Source organism: Protobothrops mucrosquamatus, unplaced genomic scaffold (assembly GCF_001527695.2).
Source record: "Protobothrops mucrosquamatus isolate PMUCROS unplaced genomic scaffold, P.Mucros_1.0 scaffold10, whole genome shotgun sequence".
NCBI lineage: Eukaryota > Metazoa > Chordata > Lepidosauria > Squamata > Viperidae > Protobothrops > Protobothrops mucrosquamatus.
In genome coordinates, this window is record NW_015386397.1 from 4,369,236 (window position 1) to 4,390,389 (window position 21,154).

At 41.4% G+C, this 21,154-nt stretch overlaps 1 protein-coding gene across 1 annotated transcript in view; it reads right to left on the reverse strand.

Annotated features, from left to right (window-relative positions):
• GPR179 (G protein-coupled receptor 179) overlaps positions 1-21,154 on the reverse strand; it is a 44,198-nt gene that overhangs the window by 9,210 nt on the left and 13,834 nt on the right. Inside the window, exons 3-9 of the mRNA XM_029283045.1 lie at positions 11,482-11,605; positions 8,862-9,073; positions 8,627-8,695; positions 7,376-7,485; positions 6,339-6,577; positions 5,197-5,335; positions 550-655 (exon numbers count right to left, since the gene is read on the reverse strand). Of these exons, the coding sequence (XP_029138878.1) occupies positions 550-655; positions 5,197-5,335; positions 6,339-6,577; positions 7,376-7,485; positions 8,627-8,695; positions 8,862-9,073; positions 11,482-11,605 (999 nt within the window). The remainder of the gene's footprint in view (positions 1-549; positions 656-5,196; positions 5,336-6,338; positions 6,578-7,375; positions 7,486-8,626; positions 8,696-8,861; positions 9,074-11,481; positions 11,606-21,154) is intronic.

Below are 21,154 nucleotides of genomic sequence, written 5' to 3' on the forward strand. Positions count from 1 at the left end.
ACCTTCGCCACAAAGCGAAGGTTGGAGACCGGGCGATAGTTAGCCAATACATCTGGGTCCAGGGAGGGCTTCTTAAGGAGGGGCCTCACCACCGCCTCCTTTAAGGCCGCGGGGAAGGCACCCTCCCACAAAGAAGCGTTTACAATTCCCTGGAGCCAGGCTCGTGTACCCTCCCGAGCCGCCAGTACCAGCCAGGAGGCGCACGGATCCAGTAAACATGTGGTTGCATTCAGCCTCCCCAGGATCCTGTCCACGTCCTCGGGAGCCACAGAGTCAAACTCCTCCCATACATAAATAAATAATAACACTCATCCCCCCCTCCACATTTAGGGCATTAAACCTTTGCACAGCAAATATACCGTACATTCTTACACCTTTTAGATTTTTGTTCCTGAAAACTATATTCCCTAAAACAAAAGCAAAATAGAAAAATGGAAAGTGAACAGAACAGTATTACATCTTAAACCTGGTTCAATTTTTGGGGTGGAAGGAGTGGAAGAATAGAAGAATAGAACCTTTTTGCTTACTTTTTATAAAGATTCATCCTACCTTTGGGATGAAAATAAGTGCAAGTGTCATTGTAGTAGTGACATGAGTATGAATGAAAAATAGTAGTAGTGTCCAGTCGGGATGCAAGGAAGGAACCATTAAAAACCTGAAGACAGAAATGGAGAAAATGGCATGGTAAGATGCACTGGAGATAGAAAATGATTGGAAGAAATAGTGATATAGTATGTATATTCCTTGTCAGAATGGTGCCAGACTAAATTTGAAAAAAAAAAACAAAAGAAAAAGTAAAAGCAAGCAAAATTATCACTCTTAATTCTAGTACTTGTTTTGATACAATTTAATATTTAGTCTTCAGAGGTCAGGCACAAAGAACAAAAGCAGCTCTGGAATTTAGTTCAAGTCGTTCCTTTATTGTAAACTCAACTGAACATAGGAATCTCACCAAATCTCGCCTGTTTTCCCCTGGGAAAGTCAGCTATAGACCTAAGTGTTTGGCCTCACTGGCTTCCTCCCACCTACAAAGTCCAGACTGGCATATCTCTCAACTTCCACTGGGGCCTCCTTTCTTTCAACTGTGAATTCCACCACATTAGATAAGCACTTCACATGCAGGAATGTAAAGGTCTTTACAATGCCCCTCTCCCTCTTGCCTCCCCTACCCTTCCCGTAGGTGTGCTAAAAGTTCACTCAATCGGACAACAGGCATTAAAAAAAAAATTCTCTATTTGTTGGCCTTCTTCAAAAATCAGCTTGGCCAAATTGAAAACTGAAAAAAGCTGGGGAGGGTATGAGATTAACATTGTGCCTATTGAAAAGAATGCTTTGCAGAAAACATTCTCTATAAATGGTAATTTTAGCCAAGCAAAGCACATTGCAATTTTAATAATATCTTCTCCAAGGGATATTGAAGAAGTAACAGTACTAGGAAGAGCATTTTTTTAAAAGTTAAAATACTTAAAACATCTAACACTGCTAAAATATAACCATGTTAACATTTAATTTACTGGTTATTTGGTGCTGTATTATTCCTTCTCAGTATGAATGTACCTTCCTTTGTTCTATACATAAAATTGTTCTCATTTAGATTGTTTTCAGATTTTTTTCCTTGCTATCAAAAATAAAAGCATGAAGTAGGTGCTATTATTCATTCAGATCATGTTTTTATGAAGTTCATAAAAATCTAAACACATTACAAATGGTCATTGAATATATCTTTGCTGAATCATTACTTTTTAAATAAGTAAATTGAACAGGAAATAGTTATTTTTAATATTTTTGTTTATATTTACACAGATTCAGTTATCGCATTGCTGGCTGTGGAATTCTAGGAGTTGAAGTCCACATGCCTTAAAATTGTCAAGGTTGAGAAACACTGAGTTATAGAGTGGTTTAGCATGTTGCTTTGGAGCACCTGTCTTCAAGTATTTAAAACAGATTTTTTAATGCAATCCAGCTGCAAACAGATGCAGACAGATATTCCAGGCACAAGTGAAATTGTCAAAGCATGTTTTTACAATCCTGTCCAAAGTATTATATTGCTCTCCTCAGCTATATCACTATCTTTATATCTGTGTATCTCTGCTACAATACACAGTCATAAAATCTGTAGTCAGATTATTATTATTATAGTAAGAGGTTTATTATAATTTTGACATTGCCAATCTCTTCACTATTGGCTATTAGATGTGTTTTTTTCACATTCATCGCACATCAATATCTTTTAATATTTTTATTAATTCTATAATAATAATAATAATGTTATAAACTGGGAAACTGGCCCTGTTCATTTTCAATGATGTGACTGCTTTAAAGAACTGTTGTGCTCATGCTCCAAAATGATCTTAAGCGCTCCTTTCAACAATTTTTTAAGTATGCACTCTTAGTTTTTATCTTTTCTTTTACTGGAATTATACGGTGAAGCTTTTTCAGATGAAATCCTCCTCTTTAGTTATTATGAAATGAATATAATTATTCCAAAGGAAGGCAAATTCGCTCCTCTTTGATCTGTCTCCTTGTTAAAAGAGGATACTAAGATTTTAAGAGCTACTTTAGTCCACAGTATATAAGTAATTCTTCTGACTACTGTCCATTCCATACAGGGCCATCAAGATTGTTAAAATATCAGATTTTTAAATTAGTGTTCTTCCTCTCTATCCATGATTCTCATATTCTTTCCCCAAAATAGGGGTTTGAGTGTCCCATCTACAATTAGGAATTTTAAGAAAAAAGAACTGCACATTGCACTGATATGTGCTTATAAGGATTTCCCCTTTTCGAAGCAATTCATTCTAAATTCTGAGTTAAATCTTAGTGTTCCCCCAAAGTCACTCTTCAATTGGAGGCAGGTCTCAGCAGAAGCACTGTTGTGATTGAGATTAAGATCTCCTAGTGCAGTGGTTCTCAACCTTTTTAATGCCACAACCCCAACCGGTCGTAAGTCGAGGACTAAACCGGTCGTAAGTCGAGGACTAAACCGGTCGTAAGTCGAGGACTAAACCGGTTGTAAGTCAAGGACTACTCAACCGGTTGTAAGTCGAGGACTTTCCCTGCCCGGGAGCGCCGTGCATGCGTGGTTCCGCCCCCTGCGCCGGCCGAGGCGTAGCTGGCAAGCGGCAGAGACGGAGCAGGCCGACCACCAGCTGGCCCAGCCCAAGGGAGGTAAGGCACCCGCCGGAAAAGGGGAAAAAAATGGCGGACAAAAAAAATGGTGGACAAAAAAAATGGCGGACAGCCTTGCTTGGCGACCCTCACGAAATGGTCAATCGACCCCAAATGGGGTCCCGACCCACAGGTTGAGAACCATTGTCCTAGTGGCTGACATTTCAAGGGTTTAGCCCCACAGACACTAAACAATAGCTTGTACTCAACTTGGAAGAAAACTTTAAAGGCAAAATGACAAATTTTAATCTAACTACAATCACCCTGCATTCTCTGGGTTCGCCCAAAGCAAAAAATGTTGCCTAATACCAAAGAATGGATATCAATTTGCAGACAGTTAGGAGCTCTCTTGCTTTGATCAGGGGAATCTGATCAAATCTTTTGTCCCTGTTAAATATCAATATAATCTTGCTACAGCAAAATATTATAGGATTTTGGCTTATTTTAACATGCAGCCTGGAAGGAAGATGCCAATGTACAGGGATATCTGCAGATTAGGATTAAAAAAGTCAAAGTGGCAGTTGCAACTGCATTCTCAAAGCCTCCTTCCTTTTTTACCGGTATATGCCAGCGTATTCACTTTCGGGGCAGATTTTGTCCCTGTTGTTTGGGAGCTATATGCTGCTCTGCTGTTGAATAATTGACAGGAATAACAGAGTTGGAAGGGACCTTGGAAATCTTGTAGTCCAATACCCCCCCCCCCCCGCTTAGGCAGGAAACCCTATAATCATTTCACACAAATGGTTATTCAATCTCTTCTTAAAGACCTCCAGTGTTGAAGCATCCACAACTTCTGGAGGCAAGTTGTTCCACTGGTTAATTGTTCTAACTGTCAGGAAATTTCTCCCTAATTCTAGGTTGGTTCTCTCCTTGATTGGTTTCCATCCATCGCTTCTTGTTCTGCCTTCAGATGCTTCGGAGAATAAGTTGACTCCCTCTTCTTTCTGGCAACCCCTTAGATATTGGAATATTGTTATTAGATCACCCCAGTCCTTCTTTTCATTAAACTAGACATACCCAATTCCTTCATATGTTTTAGCCTCCATTTCCCTAATCATCCCTAATCAATATTTGTCACCTATATTTAGCTCCAGTTCTGAGTAAGTACCTTGGCATTCAAGGCAAATTCTACTTTTCATTTTTTTTCTTGCAAACCATTAAACCATGTTGCTTTTAATGCTGCCAAATTCTGTTTCAGAGCTTGTATTGTTACGACAGAGATAATAAAAAGAGACAATTATTTTCACTGTAACTAGAAACAAACAAGGCAGTATATAAAAAGTGTGTCTGTGTACAGAACCACTGAATTATTAACTCACTTTGCAAAAATGTAAAAACACCATAATTATAAAATAAAGTATAACTTATACATACACATTTTATTTTATACCTTATTTTTAATTATGTTTTTACATCTTTGCAAATCTAGTTTAATAATTTAGTAGTTTAATCTTAAATATTTCTAGTACCCTTGTGGTTGTATTTTATTGCTCCATTTTATTCTTTCCCTTATGCACTTCCATATGAGCTTTGTAACAGTAAACTATTGTAGTGAGCACTCAGATAAATATGTTATGTTCTAATCCAACATAGACAAAACCAGCAAATTTTATTGTCACTTTTTGGGGATATTAAGGAAATTGTTCATGTGGTTTTCCATAGCAACTTCTGCTTTGTTTATGATATAATTTTCAAAGCGTTATCTATATTTTTTCTGTTTGTATTAACATTTATGTCGTATTACATTATTAAACATGCTGTTTACATTTCTTTCCAGTTCCTTCATTTGCTATAATAAAAAGTGCAATGCCCTACAATGTAAACAGATACTTTTATCACTCTGATTACAGATGGAGCTTGCAGTAGTTCTTGCCTAGAGACATCTAATTATCTTTTGGTAGACACAACTTACCAAGGACTTTTGTGGTCAGTGTTTACTCTTATAGCTCCTGGGAATCAAAGTAATGCTAGCATCTCAAAATATTATTGCCTTGAGCCTGTTCTTTGAAAAAGCCCCTTTTCTCTTACCTCACAACATGAAAAGCGGTGGAAGTTATCAGCTCATTGTGGAGAGCAATGCACATGTAGCGAGGTTCATGGAAAGCAGAAGGGATTGTTCGAGAAGTATAGCAGAGAAAACTTCCCCAAAACAAGAATAGCATTTCAGCTAGACAGCAAGAGATACAAAGATTAGCAGAGATATGGTATTATTATTCTCATAGTTTTCTGTATTCTTAACCTTTGCCTCTAGATCAGTGTTTCTCAACCTTGACAATTTTAAGGCATGTGGCTGTGGAATTCTGGGAGTTGAAGTCCACATGCCTTAAAATTGTCAAGGTTGAGAAACACTGATCTAGATGGTATATTGGATGGATGGATGGATAGAGAAAGGAAGGAAGGAAGGAAGGAAGGAAGGAAGGAAGGAAGGAAGGAAGGAAGGAAGGAAGGAAGACAGACAGATAGACAGACAGACAGAGACAGACAGATATGGGATCATATTCAAAACCTGCTACGAAGACATTTCCCATCATTCCATCAGTTGACTCATTTCTGACCTGAAATGGTTGGAGTTGACAAAATTCTGAGAAGGAACACTCAATTGCATATCCAGAGATACAATTCTTCCATTTAACTCATCATATGCTAGAAATGAAGTTCTATACCACTGAAGCATGTACAAATTATTCTTCTGCTAGTGTCTGCAGTCACATAACTATTCATAATCATTTCAGTGGCAACTCAAAGTTGAGGACATGTATTGCTATTTATTGCTGCAGTAAACAATAGAAGCAAAATGTTGAAAACAAAACAGGCATTATGGAGGATGGAAGGAAAAGAAAGGAAAGGAATAGGTAGGATGAATGTGGAAAGATGGAAGAGAATAAGTATTCAAGGTGAGAGGATATTTAGGAAAGAATAATGATATCATGATTAGTTATAACTTTTGGCATTATGCTTATTCTGAGAAAAAGAAGTAAATGCAGAATCAATGGGTGATGAGTTTAGGAAAGTGAAAGGTCAAGGATAAGTTGAAGAAAAGAAAAATATGCAATAGAGATTGTACAAAGCAAAAGCCAGGGTTAATTATTATTTATATAGAATAAACAGATGCCAGCTGCAACCATGTGATCAAAACTCTAACTTTCCTGTCACATGACAAAGATCCTCACCCACAGCCATCATGTAATCCCATCGATCTTGATCACAGGTGTAAAACTGGAGACCCCTGGGAGTCTGTGAACGGACTACCAGCGGTATGTTTTTCTCAATATTCTCCAGCATCCCCACTGTCCATGCAGCCAAAAACCAAAGGACCAACAGCAGGATCAATGCCAGCTTCTTTAGCACTCGCCCACTGGTCATGTAAGCGACTCGCTGAGCCGTGTGAGACAGAAATAGCTTTAATATTCTGCGAGACAAGAAAACAAAAGTGACCTGATCTAAAGAAGAACCATCCTCGTTGTTTCTTTGCAAAATGAGAATGATTTACAGTATTCAAGTACATGAAGGAATCGGGGGACCTATGCAATCAAACATCTCTAAACAGTTTCTGCAATGCATTGGTACTGGTTTAGGTACTGCAAGTTAGCTTTAATTGTTAACAATTGTTCTTTAATATTGGTTCTTCATTTTTTAACATAGTCTTTTGATTAATCTAGAGACTATTGTGAATCCTTTTAGTGGAAAATAAAATTAATAAAATTAAAATAAGCACAGAAAAAAAATCTAAAAACTGCAACAAATAAATAATGGACATTAAGAGCTTAAAGACTATTAAACTAGCATTTAATCATGCTGGACGTCATTCAGAAGGTTTGCAAAGCTTGAGAGAGAAAAAAAGACAGAAGACAAAAAAGACAGAAGACAAAAAAATGGGTCCTGATTGGGATTTATATACATTTTTTAGCTGCATTGATAATTTCTTCTTCAGAGGAAATTACAGTTCCCAGGAGGCCCTGGAAAAAACAACACAGTTAAAACGGTATCAAATCAGAGTAAGCACACAATATAATTTATATGAGAAATATTTCTGGCACTTCTCTAACTAATTTTGAGCCAGTGTACTGGATTAAATGGATCACTGGATTTAGAGGGATTGAACAAAAGAGGGATTCAGCTGCCAGTATTCATTCTAATCACAGACTTAAGAAAAAAAAGTCCAAGGTTCAATCCCTCTATTTCATCCAACTTCATGCAAAAGTCTCACCTATACAGTTTAAGAGTGATTGTTCCATAAACAATGGCAAAACCCAGCATGCGCACCCATCGCAGGACAATGCATCGGAAGATACTTGGCTTGAAGTACAAGATAAAGACCTGCATGAGAAGGAAAGGCAAACATAGTGATGGATAGACAAGGTTTCTTTTCTCAGAAGGGCATTGAATTGGGGGGAAGGAAGAGAAGGGAAACCTAAATTTGGTCTTGGGTCTGAAACAGACTGTCTTTGCGCAATATGCTCGGTTAATTGACCATGATTGGTTTTAAAAATTCAGTTCTTTGAGTTTGCACTGAACAATAGACTACGCAGTGTTTCTCAACCTTGACAATTTTAAGGCATGTGGACTTCAACTCCCAGAATTCCACAGCCAGCAATTAAAATTGTCAAGGTTGAGAAACACTGGACTAAAGCAAAATATGATTCAAGCTTCACAACTCGGCTTTCTGTCCTTGAGCTATTGATTAATCAGATGTCTCAGGGCTATCACACAAAACAGATTATTCTAATAAGCTTCATTATTTTTTCATAAATGTAATGTTTATGAATGTTAAGATTTGTATTTTTCAATCTATGTTTGCATATTTGCATGGTTATGCACCACTTTTTTTTTTTTTGATGCATTCAAGTCATTGATACCTTCTGGACTAGCTCCTTCAGTTTTCCTTGAAGATTTTTTCCGAAGTGGTTGCCATTGCTTCCTTCCTAGGGCTGAGAATGTTTGTTGGTCCAAATTCACTCAGCTGGCTTTGTGTCTAAGGTAGAACTAGAACTCACAATCTCCCAGTTTCAAGCCTTAGCAATTACACCAAACTGGAACTCAGCACTGCATGTCTATGCTAAAAAGATAGTTCAAGAAGTGCAGCAATTTCTCCAAAGATTGGTTTAGGCTCCAAAATGCTGCCCAATGTTATGGAGCTTCCTTTTTTTGTCTCATCAGACTCTGGCTCTACTCTCAGAGGCTGCCATTTCAAGCACACATTCTTTGCCTCAGCTTACCCAACATACAGTACATGTTTTCCTTTGGATAGCAGTATGTTAAGAGCGCAGCCTAAACCTGCTTGTTCAATCCCTTTTCAATTCTCCTTCCTGTGAGTTAGGGCACTGAAAATTAGTTTTCTTTCCCAGGAGTAACTCACACTGAGATGGTGAACCAAGCCATATTCATTTTTCTTGGTGGCCCAGTACTATTGATGTACCTCAGATAACTGAGCCCCTTTGGGTCCAATCCAGATACTCACAGGAAAATAGAGCAGGAGTGAGCCAAACAGTATTGTCTCCAGAAGAATAACTCCTGAAGCCCGAATCCTCTGGGAAAAGAGAAATGAATGTGAAATGATGGTGCTTTGAAATCAAGGTTGGTGATTCTAAGGTGGTGCAAATTTTCAACTTATGCAAAAAATAATGGCAAGCAAGAGAGCAGGACAGCCATTTTATAAGCCCAGGTAATGTTCTACTGCTCACCATGGCCCGTACCTTGCTCTTCCTATAATGGTAAGAAATTAACATGTTGAAGAAAACTGTCAGCATACAGAATGCCTGGAAAGCAAGAACAATAGCCCGTAGAGACCAGTCTTCCTGGATCAGACATGGTTTGCCATCAATACAGGCCATGCATCCTTCCCAACAGGGATAGCATTGCAGCAAATTCCCAGAATCCACTGCTCCATACTGGGATGCACTTTGTCCTTGGGGTGGGAAAAAGAGTAGAAAAACAATGTATTAAAATAGTTGATAACTATTACTGATCACCATTCTGAATGTTCCTCTACATCAGTGGTTCTCAACCTTTTTAATGCCGCGACCCCAACCGGTCGTAAGTCGAGGACTAAACCGGTCGTAAGTCAAGGACTAAACCGGTCGTAAGTCGAGGACTAAACCGGTCGTAAGTCGAGGACTACCCAACCGGTCGTAAGTCGAGGACTTTCCCTGCACGGGAGCGCCGCGCATGTGTGGTTCCGCCCCCTGCGCCGGCCGAGGCGTAGCTGGCAAGCGGCAGAGATGGAGCAGGCCGACCACCAGCTGGCCCAGCCCAAGGGAGGTAAGGCACCCGCTGGAAAAGGGGAAAAAATGGCGGACAAAAAAAATGGCGGACAGCCTTGCTTGGCGACCCCCGTGAAATGGTCGATCGACCCCAAATGGGGTCCCGACCCACAGGTTGAGAACCACTGCTCTACATTCATATTTAAGGAGAAGGTGTAACATTTGAAAAGTTTTGAGTAGATATCTGCTGTCTTGGTCATTTAGATATAATGGTGTCCAGTTCAAAATGTACATATACAAAAACTTAATTTATGCTTGAATATTATTTTTATTTTTCATTTTCTCGCATTACAAGTTTAAAAGAAAAAATATACATCCTTGTCCTGATTTTAGAGAATTATTGGAATTTTGGCAACTTTTTAGCAAAACAAATTAAGATAAAGTCTCATTAATCTATATACCATCCATATGCAGTATATGGAGTATATGGTGTATACTACCATACAGAGTACATTCCTATTACTATCTGGAGAGGACCATACCTGCCTTCCATTTAGTTTTTAAAGCAAATAGAGACAATCTCTACTATCCAGAAATTCTATCACTGCCCAAATCCAATGGCAAACTGACCAAATCTCATTCACGTATTTTTGGGTCTGAACTTTTGTCTCTTAGGAAATCTCCTATTTCTATCCCAAACTCTATCCCTGCAAATGCAAAAAATGGACCAAAAGTTCAATTTATACCCCTTGCAGTGACATTGCCAACAACACTGGATAACCTTTTGTAGACCTTTGATCTCTCAAACATGATCTGCTCTATGTTCAAGTTAGAAATACGTTAGGAATAAAATGAACAAAGAAAACTGCTTGGTAGTTCTAATTCAGCAACTAGAATCTGACCAAATGCAATCGTTGTAAAATGAGTTTTGCCCCATTTACAACCTTTCTGGCATAATTGTTAAGTGAATCACTGCACTTGTTAAGTTAGTTACACAGTTGTAAAGTGAATCTGCCTTCCCTCCTGTCTTTGCTTGTCGGAAAGTCACAAAAGGTGATCACATGACCCTGAGATGCTGCTACTGTCATAAATACATGCCAATTGTCAAGCATCCAAATTTTGATTACGTGACTGTGGAGCAGTGTGAAAAACATCATAAGCCCAAATTGGTCATGTCAGTTTTTCAGTGATGTTGTAACTTTGAATGGTCATTAAATGAATGATTATAAGTCAAGAATTAACTGTATGCCACATTGCACTTGAGTAGGTAAACTTGCTTTTTCATTTAAGTTGGGAAAGAAATAGTGCTCTGATTTTATCCAAATGAATGTATTAGCAGAAGCAACAGAAAATCTGTAGTGTGCTCATTTGGGACAGAACCAGACAAACATTTTTCCCAATTTAAATTAACTGGCAGCCCTTTCTATATTGTCAGATGTATTGGTCTTTTGAAAGATTGGTGAACATATATTTAATAACAGACTGGACGTATCTTCCAATGACCATTGAAGATCGAACAGGAAATTAATGTAGTTATAGGAAATTGAATGAGAAACAGCCAAAAAAAGCCCATAGAGTTGCTAACTACAATATGAAGGATGCAATCTCAGAGAAATCATTATATTAAAATCTCAACATTTAAACATTAGAAAATCATTAGGTAGCTGCTAAGGACAATAGAAATTCTGGAACAGCTAATTTGTATCTTAAGTTCTAATCAAACAGGTATTTAGGAATAAAAACCCATTTTCATAACTGTCTGGATTTGAAAACTGCTATGTCCGTTTTTTCATTATTTTTTTCTACCTCATGCTATTTTCCAAAATATCTCCCATAAATATCTGCCCCTTTCCCTTAAATTTCTTTGCAAACTTATCTTTTCCAGGAAAATTCCAAAGTATATATAATTGACACAACCACATATTTATTTCTATTTACTATGTCCTCATTTCCTCCCCATATTTTGCCATTTCCACAGGGTTGTCCTGTGGTCCCCTTGGGTAAATATTAATATTTTATTTTTCTAAAATGCTATATTTTAGGCCTATATAACTTATAATAGTAGCTCAAATTATTATATTATTACAAAAAGCTGTACTTTGTCACTATTTACCAGACCAGCCTTTACTGATTGAAGAAAGATGGGAGGCGGCAGTTCTCTGTCCTCCATAGAAACCTGGCTTGCAAAGACAACTATATTTTCCAAGAATAAATCCATGGTTTTCATCTGGGATGCACTGAAAAGAGAAATGCACATTTGTAAAATAGTCGTTCTCCCTACCAAACTCTCCAAAAGCAACTTGATTAAAGACAAGCTATTCAAATGCTCATGGTTTGAATGGTTATGTTCTTCTGGCTGGTATTCTTCCAAATTTTTTTCTTGTTCCTTCTTCATATATAGCCTTAGAATACCCCCCACCCCCCAATTTCTGGCATCATAAGCTAGAGATTTTTAGGCTGTGTTCTGCAGAACCCTTGATTTCTGGAGAATTTGATTGGATTTCATTATTTTCCTTCCTTCCTTCCTTCCTTCCTTCCTTCCTTCCTTCCTTCCTTCCTTCCTTCCTTCCTTCCTTCCTTCCTTCCTTCCTTCCTTCCTTCCTTCCTTCCTTCCTTCTATCTGCACTGCCTAAAAAAAATTCACTCTAGTGCAATCAAGGTATTCTGAGAATTTTTTAATTGACAGTTTTAGCAACCTCTTTAGCAAAAGTTTGAAAACTCTTGTCATAAGATGCTGTGCAAAGTTATAAAAATTATGATTCGGTAATAGTATTGCACAAGCAAAGATTGCCTTTGAATAGAGAGACTCCAAGGCAATATGTTTACAATTTTTTCAAGGACTTGGTTGCTCTCTGAAAACCTTAATAAAGAAGCTACAACTTAAATATTTTAAACACGTTATGTGAAGACAAAAGTATTGGAAAAGACTCTTTTCAAAGGCAATAGCAAAAAAGATTGACAGAAGACAAAATGGCTAAATATTATCAGTGACAACTTAAGCATGAACTTAGAAGACTGTGAAGAGGCAGCTTTGACAGAGAGCCTTGGTGAAATGATGTCCATTGGCGTATTGAGTCATTATGGTACAGAGTATCAGGCAAGAAGCAAAGAATCAGATACTGAACCAAAATTATTCTTTTCAAGGAAAATGTCTGAGGAATGTCCTGTTTGACTGTGAGTAAGATTTAGGCCCTGAGAATAACCAATGTAGAAGGAAATCATTCTCATATGTCTTATTTCCACAACATATTCAAGCTAGTCAGTCACTAATCCAGTTAAATCTCCTTACTGATGGGTTCTAGCACCACATTGTCACATTAACTGTGTCAAGAGTCATCTATTTGGAAATACAGAATTCCCACCACTTTCTCTAGGAAGCCTTAATGACTCTGAAGAACTTGTTCCAAAGAGTGTTAGCAAGACTTCATTAGCTATAATGATGCAGTGGTTAGAATGCAGTATTGCAGGCTAACTCTGCCCATAGGCAAGAGGTTGATACTGACCAGCTCAAGGTTGACTTGGCCTTTCATCCTTCCAAGTTAGTAAAATGAGAACCCAAATTGTTGGGGGCAATATGCTGACATCTGTAAACTGCCCAGAGAGTGCTGTAAAGCCCTATGGAGAGGTATATAAATCTAAGTGCCATTGCAATTGCCATAGCTCCTTTCTTATTGCCAGCATGGTTGAATTTTACAGCCAATGAATTTGGGAAGTATATGACTTTGAATTCCTGAGCTGCTCCAGACTCAATATCACATGATGGCAAATTTAAATCTCCAAGCACTATTGGCCTTGGAGATCCCACAGCCACCAACAAGCAGGAATGTTGCTCTGTAGCAGGGAAGTCAATATAGCAACATAAACCCAAATGATCCCTAAAGCCTGACTTCAACCAGAGGGTATCACCAGCTGGCGACCCCCAGGGGGAGAGCCTTCTCTGTGGCAGCTCCTGCCCTCTGGAATGACCTACCCCCTGACCTACGTACAGTTGCGGACCTGCGCCTTTTTCGCCGAGCCCTGAAGGCCCATCTATTCCGTGCGGCCGGCCTGGCATAGTTTGATTATGTTTCAGTGGGGGGTTTTGTATGGGTGTGTTTTTAGAACAGGCCTGTTATTTAATTCGATTTTAGAACAGAAACTATTTATTTATTATCGTGGTTTTTAGTATCGCCTGTTCACCGCCCTGAGTCCCGTAAGGGAGATAGGGCGGTATATAAATTTAATAAATAAATAAATAAAATAAATAAATAAAATCACATCCACTTAATTGTAGCACAAAGCCTCTGAAGTCCTTTAAATCTTCTTAGATAACACCCCCACCCCACCCCCACTTTTCTTAGGCTCATCATTGATGCTACATTTAAAACCCAGATGGGCATACCTCTGAGAATGGAAAACCCTTCTTTGGCATCAAGTCTCAATTATACCACTAGCTCAGCCACTTTATACAGAATGAGATTATGGATAAGGATTGCTTTGTTATAGACCAACCTGGCATTAAGTAACAGTAGCCAGAGACTGGGGCACCGAGGATCTGATAACTTGGCATTATGGGTGAATACTGGTGCCTTAAGGTAGAATTGGTTTCAAGCATTACGTTTATCTTCTGTGAAGTAAACCTACCTCATGTTCCCGCCAAATCTTTCCCTGCCCATTATAATCTGGATGCCATTCCCTTCCTTCTCTCCTGTCATCCTGTCTCCTACCAGCCCAGTATCTAACCAACCAACCAGCCAGTCAGCCAGCCAGGTAACCAATCAACCAACTACTATAATAATCAAACCATCTATTCCAATCAAACCCTCATTCAGCAGTGACCCTTCCCCCAATGCATATAATACATGTGAACTACCCTTGTAACACAACCACTTTCCTCTGTACATCTTCAACATTTCTTTCCCTAGGAATTCCTGAGTTGGCAGATGCCACAATATAATTCTAAATACACAATTTTCCATTTCCAATTCAGGGCAAACCCAAAATTCCAATGATCCAGTTAGCATATGAGCAGATAGTCCATCAGACAAAAACTTGGTATTCCCTCAATGGATATTTTTTTTAAATAAACTGCACAAACAGGATCTTACCTGCAATCATGGGAAACTGGTGGCTAGGCAGATGTAGATGTCAACCCCTGGCTGAAAAGCCCAACCAAGCAAAACATCAGAGTCTTTGCAAACTTCTAATGATTACTTTTATTGAGCAGAATCAAACCGGTAGGGTCAACAGAAGCTAGCTCTAAGGAAATGGTGGGAAGCAGTTAATTCAAAGAACAAAACTTTTCCTACCCCACATTATCCAATACATCTTCTAGTAATTATTATGAGAACAGACTTTAGTTTCGCCAGAACAATTCTTCAGCAGCTTCAGGTCTCAAGCTCATATAGGACACCTATAGATTTAAAGCTCTCTTCCCTTCCTCCCCCTTCTATTGGCAAGTTAGAAGCACGCTGCGGTTCTAAAGGCAGTAGGGTTTGTAGCTTGATAGATCACCCCCCCCCCCCTAGGAAAGAAAGGGAACCTAGAAAATAAAAGAATACACATCAACACTTGCTAACTTTTCCCTTGTATCGGACCCGGCTTTTGGGGAGACTTTGTGTGGAATTGTTTTACCAAATGATCTGCTTTTTCATGTTGTGCCTTCACCCATCTGGATTTTGATATTGGGTAACCCTCTGACTGAATTAAGTACTGTAACTTCCTTTTGTGGAATCTGGAATTGAGGATCTGCTTAACTTCAAAATGTGTTTCCCCTTCCATCACTATGGGGCCAGGAGCCACCGTCTCCGCTGGTCTCAGCAGTGGTCTCCTTGTATGGCTTTAATAAGCTGCAATGGAATACTGGATGCACTTTACTCAATAACCTTGGGTAGTTTTAACTCTACAGTTACTGGGTTGATTACTTTCACTATGGGGAAAGGACTATGTATTTCAGCCCTAACTTCTTGCAACTTTGTTTCAGCTTAAGGTACTTGGTAGACAGATACACTTTCTCTCTTACACGGAATGTCTCCTGGGGAGCTTGCTTCTTGTCTGCCTGTTTTTTCTGATTTTCGGCTGCCTTAGTTAAAGCCCTCTTTGCATTGCTCCAAACCTTTTGAAAAGAACCCACCCAGTCACTGGTGGGTTGAGGATGGGGTCTCTTGGGGAGTACTCTGGAATGTGTATGAACTCCTTCCCCATGGCTAACTTAAATGGAGTGAAACCATACTGCTATGCACTGTGTTGTAAGGCAAGGCAAGGCAAGGCAAGGCAAGGCAAGGCAAGGCAAGGCAAGGCAAGGCAAGGCAAGGCAAGATAAGATAAGATAAGATAAGATAAGATAAGATAAGATAAGATAAGATAAGAACCTTTATTGTCATTTTTTTACTGTGGGCACAACGGCACACATCAAAAATGAAATTTAGTTGCCCGCTCTCAAAGTGAAACACATACATGACACACACCTAAACATACTATGTACAACATATGTATGTTATACGCCATTTCTGCAAACAGCAAAAGATCTGACCAGTTCATTTGCTGATAGTTGACATAGCAATGCAGGTACCGTTCCACTATTGCGTTAGTTCGTTCCGCTGATCCATTAGTGCTCGGATGAAAAGCAGAACTGAGTCCCTGGGAAGACCCAATCATCTCCACAAATTCCCTCCAGAACTTAGCAGTGAACTGGACCCCTCCTGATCTGCGATGATGCGCTTAGGCGCTCCATGCAGCCGATAGATGTGCTGCAAAAATATCTTCACTAGCTTCTGGGCTGAGAGAAGGCCAGCACAGACGATGAAGTGGGCTTGCTTGGAAAACAAGTCTATTACAGTCCAGATCACAGTGTTTCTCCCACTCTCAGGCAGCTCCACTATAAAGTCTATGGCTATCTCCTCCCAACAGGTCAGCCACCTGTTGTAACAGTCCCGGACTGTTTCCTGGTAGTCTTTTGCTAGCCGCACAGACAGTACAGCTCCCCACATAACTTCCAATGTCCTTTTCATCTTTGGCCACCAGAACTGATGACTAGCTAAATGCAGTGTTTTCAGAAACCCAAAGTGGCTTGCTTGCTTAGCATCATGACTGCATTGTGGGACCTGCAGTCACAGATGGTCTGGGCCATACAATATATCCCCCTTCCACGCTAACCCCTCCCGCATGGTCAACTTCCTCTGATGAGCCACAAACCATGCATCAGTTTGCAGCTTTTGCTTCAACTGCTGTGCAAATTCATTGGTGGGGGATGAGCTTCTCTTTTTCTCCTGTCTGGTCCTTGTTTGTGCTGCTTGCTGTCTATCAGGAATCACCACTTCCTGCTAAGTGCTTTTGTATTGGGGCATGCAGGACAGAGCAACATCCCGGGGGTATGTACTTTAGCTCAAAGTCAAATCTTTTGACATACTGCACCCATCTGACTTATTTTAAAGAAAGTTTTCAACGAGTCCTTAAGGCTTCTAAGTTTTTATGGTCAGTCCACACTTTGCTCCCTTCCAGGAATTGCCTCCAGATTAGTAACACCCATTGCACAGCAAAAGCCTCTTTCTCCCACACTGATCATCTCCACTCCATTTTGTTCAGCTTTCGAGCGGCATATGAGCATGGCTGCAGGTTCTTTCCTGATTGCGCTGGAGGACGGCTCCCACAGCCACGTCGCTGGCATCTGCCTGAATCATAAAAGGTTCCTCTGGGTTAGGGTGCTTTAGCACTGGCTCAGCAGTGAATAGTTCCTTCAACTTTTCAAATGCTGCTTGGCATTCCATTGTCCAGTTCAAGAGCTGATTCAGCCGAGACATCTGTCCCCCCCCCTTCCTAGTCTTTAACAACTCAGTGATTGGCAGAGCAATCTTGGCAAAAGAAGGGATGAATTGCCTGTAGAAATTTGCAAACCCCAGAAAACTTTGCAGCTGCTTGCAGGTACCAGGGGTTTGTCACTCCAAGATGGATTTCACCTTCCCCGGATCCATCTTTATTCCATTGCATGACATGCAGTAGCCCAAGTAGTCCAGTTTAGATTTGTGAAATTCGCATTTAGACAGCTTGGCATACAGCTTACATCCAACAGCTTCTTTAGCACTTGCTGCACAAGCTTCACATGTTCATCCATGGTCTCAGTGTAAATGAGGATGTCATTAAGGTACACTAAGACTCCCTTATAAAGATGCTCATGCAGCATCTTGTTTATGAGTTGCATGAACACTATGGGAAGCCTCTGTAATCCAAATGGCATTATTTTAAACTGGTAACTCCCCAGGGGGCAATTGAAGGCCGTCTTCCACTCATCGCCTTCTTTAATTCTCACTCGGTAGTATGACTCCCTCAGGTCTAGTTTTGTGAATGACTTCCCCTTGGCTAAGTGGCCTAGCATGTCCTTCATGAGGGGGAGGGGGTACATGTTTTCTATGCACACTCCATTAATTCCATGAAAACCCACACACAATCTAAGTGACCCATCTTTCTTTTCTTTAAAGATACTGGGGCCGCAACTCGAAATTTCGTGGCTTGAATAAACCCCCTTCTAAATTCTTGTCAATATACTCCTTCAGCTCCTTCAACTCTTTGGAATACATCTTTGGTTTGGGGAGTTTTGCCCTGGATCTCTATGGCACAGTCCGTGAGGCAATGGGAGGGCAGGATGTCACTGCCTTCTTGCTGAATGCTTCCAGAAGATCTCAGTACTCCCTTGAGACAGATTGCAGTCCCTCCCCTTCCTCCGATGCACTCTTGCTACGCTCAGAAGTTCTCTTCACCTCCCTTACCTTCTTGGGCTGCTCCCCCTTCTTTCGTGGGGGCTTGGAGCCCACTTCCCCATGATCATCTGCCTCACGGCCCTTTCCCAATACATTCGGGGGAGCCCACTTGGCTAGCCAAGCTAGGCTTAGATTCATGTCCTCTGCCATCTTTGGGGTGACCATGAAGCAAATGGTCTTCTGGTGCTCTCCTAATTCCAGTTGCACTGGCTCAGTCAGATGGGAAGCAGCCCTGCCCCCTATCAGCGAGGCATCAACCTGTTCAAACTCCATGGGTTTTTCTCATGTGCAACCCCAACTTCTGTACCATCACCTGACTAATTAGGCAATGAGAGCAACCTGAATCCACGAGGGCTTTAACCACTCCCCTTGCCCCTGAGTGGGATGTCTTGATGCCCATGCCAACTCAAGGTGGTTAACTGGTCCACTCACCATCCAGCGGTTCCTCTTTGGTTGGAGTTCCATCCCTTCCACTCTTGGGAGGGGAGTCCTCAATGACCTGAGTTGCAGCCCGTGGCTTCTCCTTTCCCTTCTTGGGTGGCTTCTTTGGCTTCAAAGGAGTTGGGGTCACAGGAGCTACCCGGGGTGTCAGCACTGGACACATTGCAGCTCGATGGCCCTCCTGGCCACAGCGGAAGCACACAGTGGGCGCATGCTCGGCCAGCCTTGCAGGTATCAGGGTTGCTGCCGCCGATTGCTTTCTCCCCAAGGCATGCTTCTCCTGGACCTTCTTCAGGCATGGGCCAATACCTCCACTGCCCTTGTACACCATCAGATCCAGGTCCACCATGGTGACTAGTTGGTACCAGTCACCAAGCTGATTTGGGATCCCTCGGGCTAGGCACAGATGGAATAGGTTGTAGCTCAGCCCCTCTTGAAAGTACTGGGTCAGGAGCTGCTCTTGCCAGTGCCTCAGCCTCCCCGCAATCCCACTGAAGTCTTTAATGTACTGAGCTATGGTTCTAGTCCCCTGCTTGACCCTGTAGACTTCCAGCTTTACCCACTGGGTCTGCACGGGGTCCCCAGACCGGGTTCTGAGGCCACAGAGGAAAATGTATGGATCTACCATCTACCATAGGGGCACTTTCATCGTGGAGGATGGTCACCCATTCTGTTGCCTCCCCTTTGAGGTTAGCCACGATGACATCCACCAGGCCACATCATCAGGATAATCATCTCCATGCCAATCTAGGTGGGTCCAGACTTGATTTAGGAAAAACACCAGCTTTTCTGGGCTCCCATTGAATGCCGCCTTTAGAGGTGGAGGTGGCCTGGGTGCTGGTGCCAGCTTGAGGCCACTGCACTCATGCCCTGTGGTCTGGGTACTCTCTGGCTGTGCTCCATACCTATGCCTCAGTGGGGTTACCAACCCACTCCCTCAAGCTGTGAAGCAGGTGCTGGTGGTGGGCTGTAGGCTCTCCACCCCGGACTGGGTCCTGGTAGGGAAGGTAGCCCAGGCAGCAGGCTAAGTGTCCCCCATCATCACAGCTGCTGCTCCTACCAAGTACTGGGGTGAAAGGATCGGCGTCGGCCTCAGAGTTGGGGCTGAACTCCTTGGGGTCTGTGGGACTGACTCTCCTCCAGGCTGCTGAACTGAATGGCTGCTGTACTTTGGCAAGTAGCGCTCCCTGGATGCCAATCCCTCCGAGGCTTCACATTTCCACCACTCCATCCCCTTGGCTCCTTTGGGCTGGAGGCAGTACGATCAGAACTCCGCTCCAATAGCTCTCTGCAACTCTTCTCTCCGCCTCTCTAACTCGGGCCAGTTGAACTCTGCCACCCCCACATCCGCTCTGGGGTTGGCTTCCTCTGTTCAACTTGCTGCTTGGGTAGGGTCGAGGCTAGTGGGCTTACGAAGCCGCCTTCAGTTCCAGCTGGAATTCCATTGATCAATCCTGAGCCAGCTTCAGCCAGCTTCTCCATTTCAGGCATCTTCTCCTGAGTCTTCACCACCCCTTGGAGGCTCTCAGCAGGATGTAGGGGCCCAGGACCCCTCAACGGAATTTAATTTGTTTAGACAGGCGGGGGCTTTTCACCCCCGGTTGAAAAGCCCAACCAAGCAAAACATGATTACTTTTATTGAGCAGAATCAAACTGGTAGGGTCAACAGGAAGCTAGTTCTAAGGAAATGGTGGGAAGCAGTTAATTAAAAGAACAAAACTTTTCCCAGCCCTCTCTGACAGTACAGGTCACATTGTCCAATAGATCTTCTAGTAATGATTATGAGAACAGACTTTAGTTTCACCAAAACAATTCTTCATCAGCTTCGGATCTCACACTCATATAGGACACCTATAGATTCAAAGCTTTCTTCCCTTCCTCCCCCCTCTGTTGGCAAGTTAGAAGCACACTGTGGTTCTAAATGCAGTAGAGTTTGTAGCTTGACAGTAGAATTAGATGGGTTCAATATTTTCACTTCACCTGACTTTACTCTTATCTTCCAGCAATTTACCGCATTGCTATAATAAGATGTCTCCTGCCAGAGAACATTCCAGTTATCAGCCATCCTGACCCAATAGCTTCTCCTAGCCCACTGAGAACTTCAAATGGTATCTTCTCTGCTGTCAGACCAAGATGATAATGTCCATCTCAAAACATCACCCAGCTTAAGGATTCATTTCTACACAATGAGCAGACTGCATTCTCCTTCTTGGCACTTCTCCATGGTGTCCAATCTGTCCTTGTGTTCAACATCAACTCCTGCCTGGAACACATTCCAACCTCTAGATTCCCTTCAACATTTTATAGCTGTTCCAACAAACCTCACACCAACAACAAGTATGCCCATTGGTAACAAACCACAACTACCATGCCCACTGGTAACAAACAGATTTCCTTGTTGTCATGCCAGTGATCACATTCTTTGATAAAAAAAATTTACTTCAACATTGATAAAGGAAAGCAAATTTTGCCCATGTAGCCAAAGAGTGCATCACTCTTGATAGCAAGTGGTCCTCTTTTGTGTATTGCAAATATTCTGTGGCAAAAATAGATCATCACCATGTGTTTTTATAAAAGATGCTCTCCTTTTTTAAAAACTGTCAGAGAGTGTCA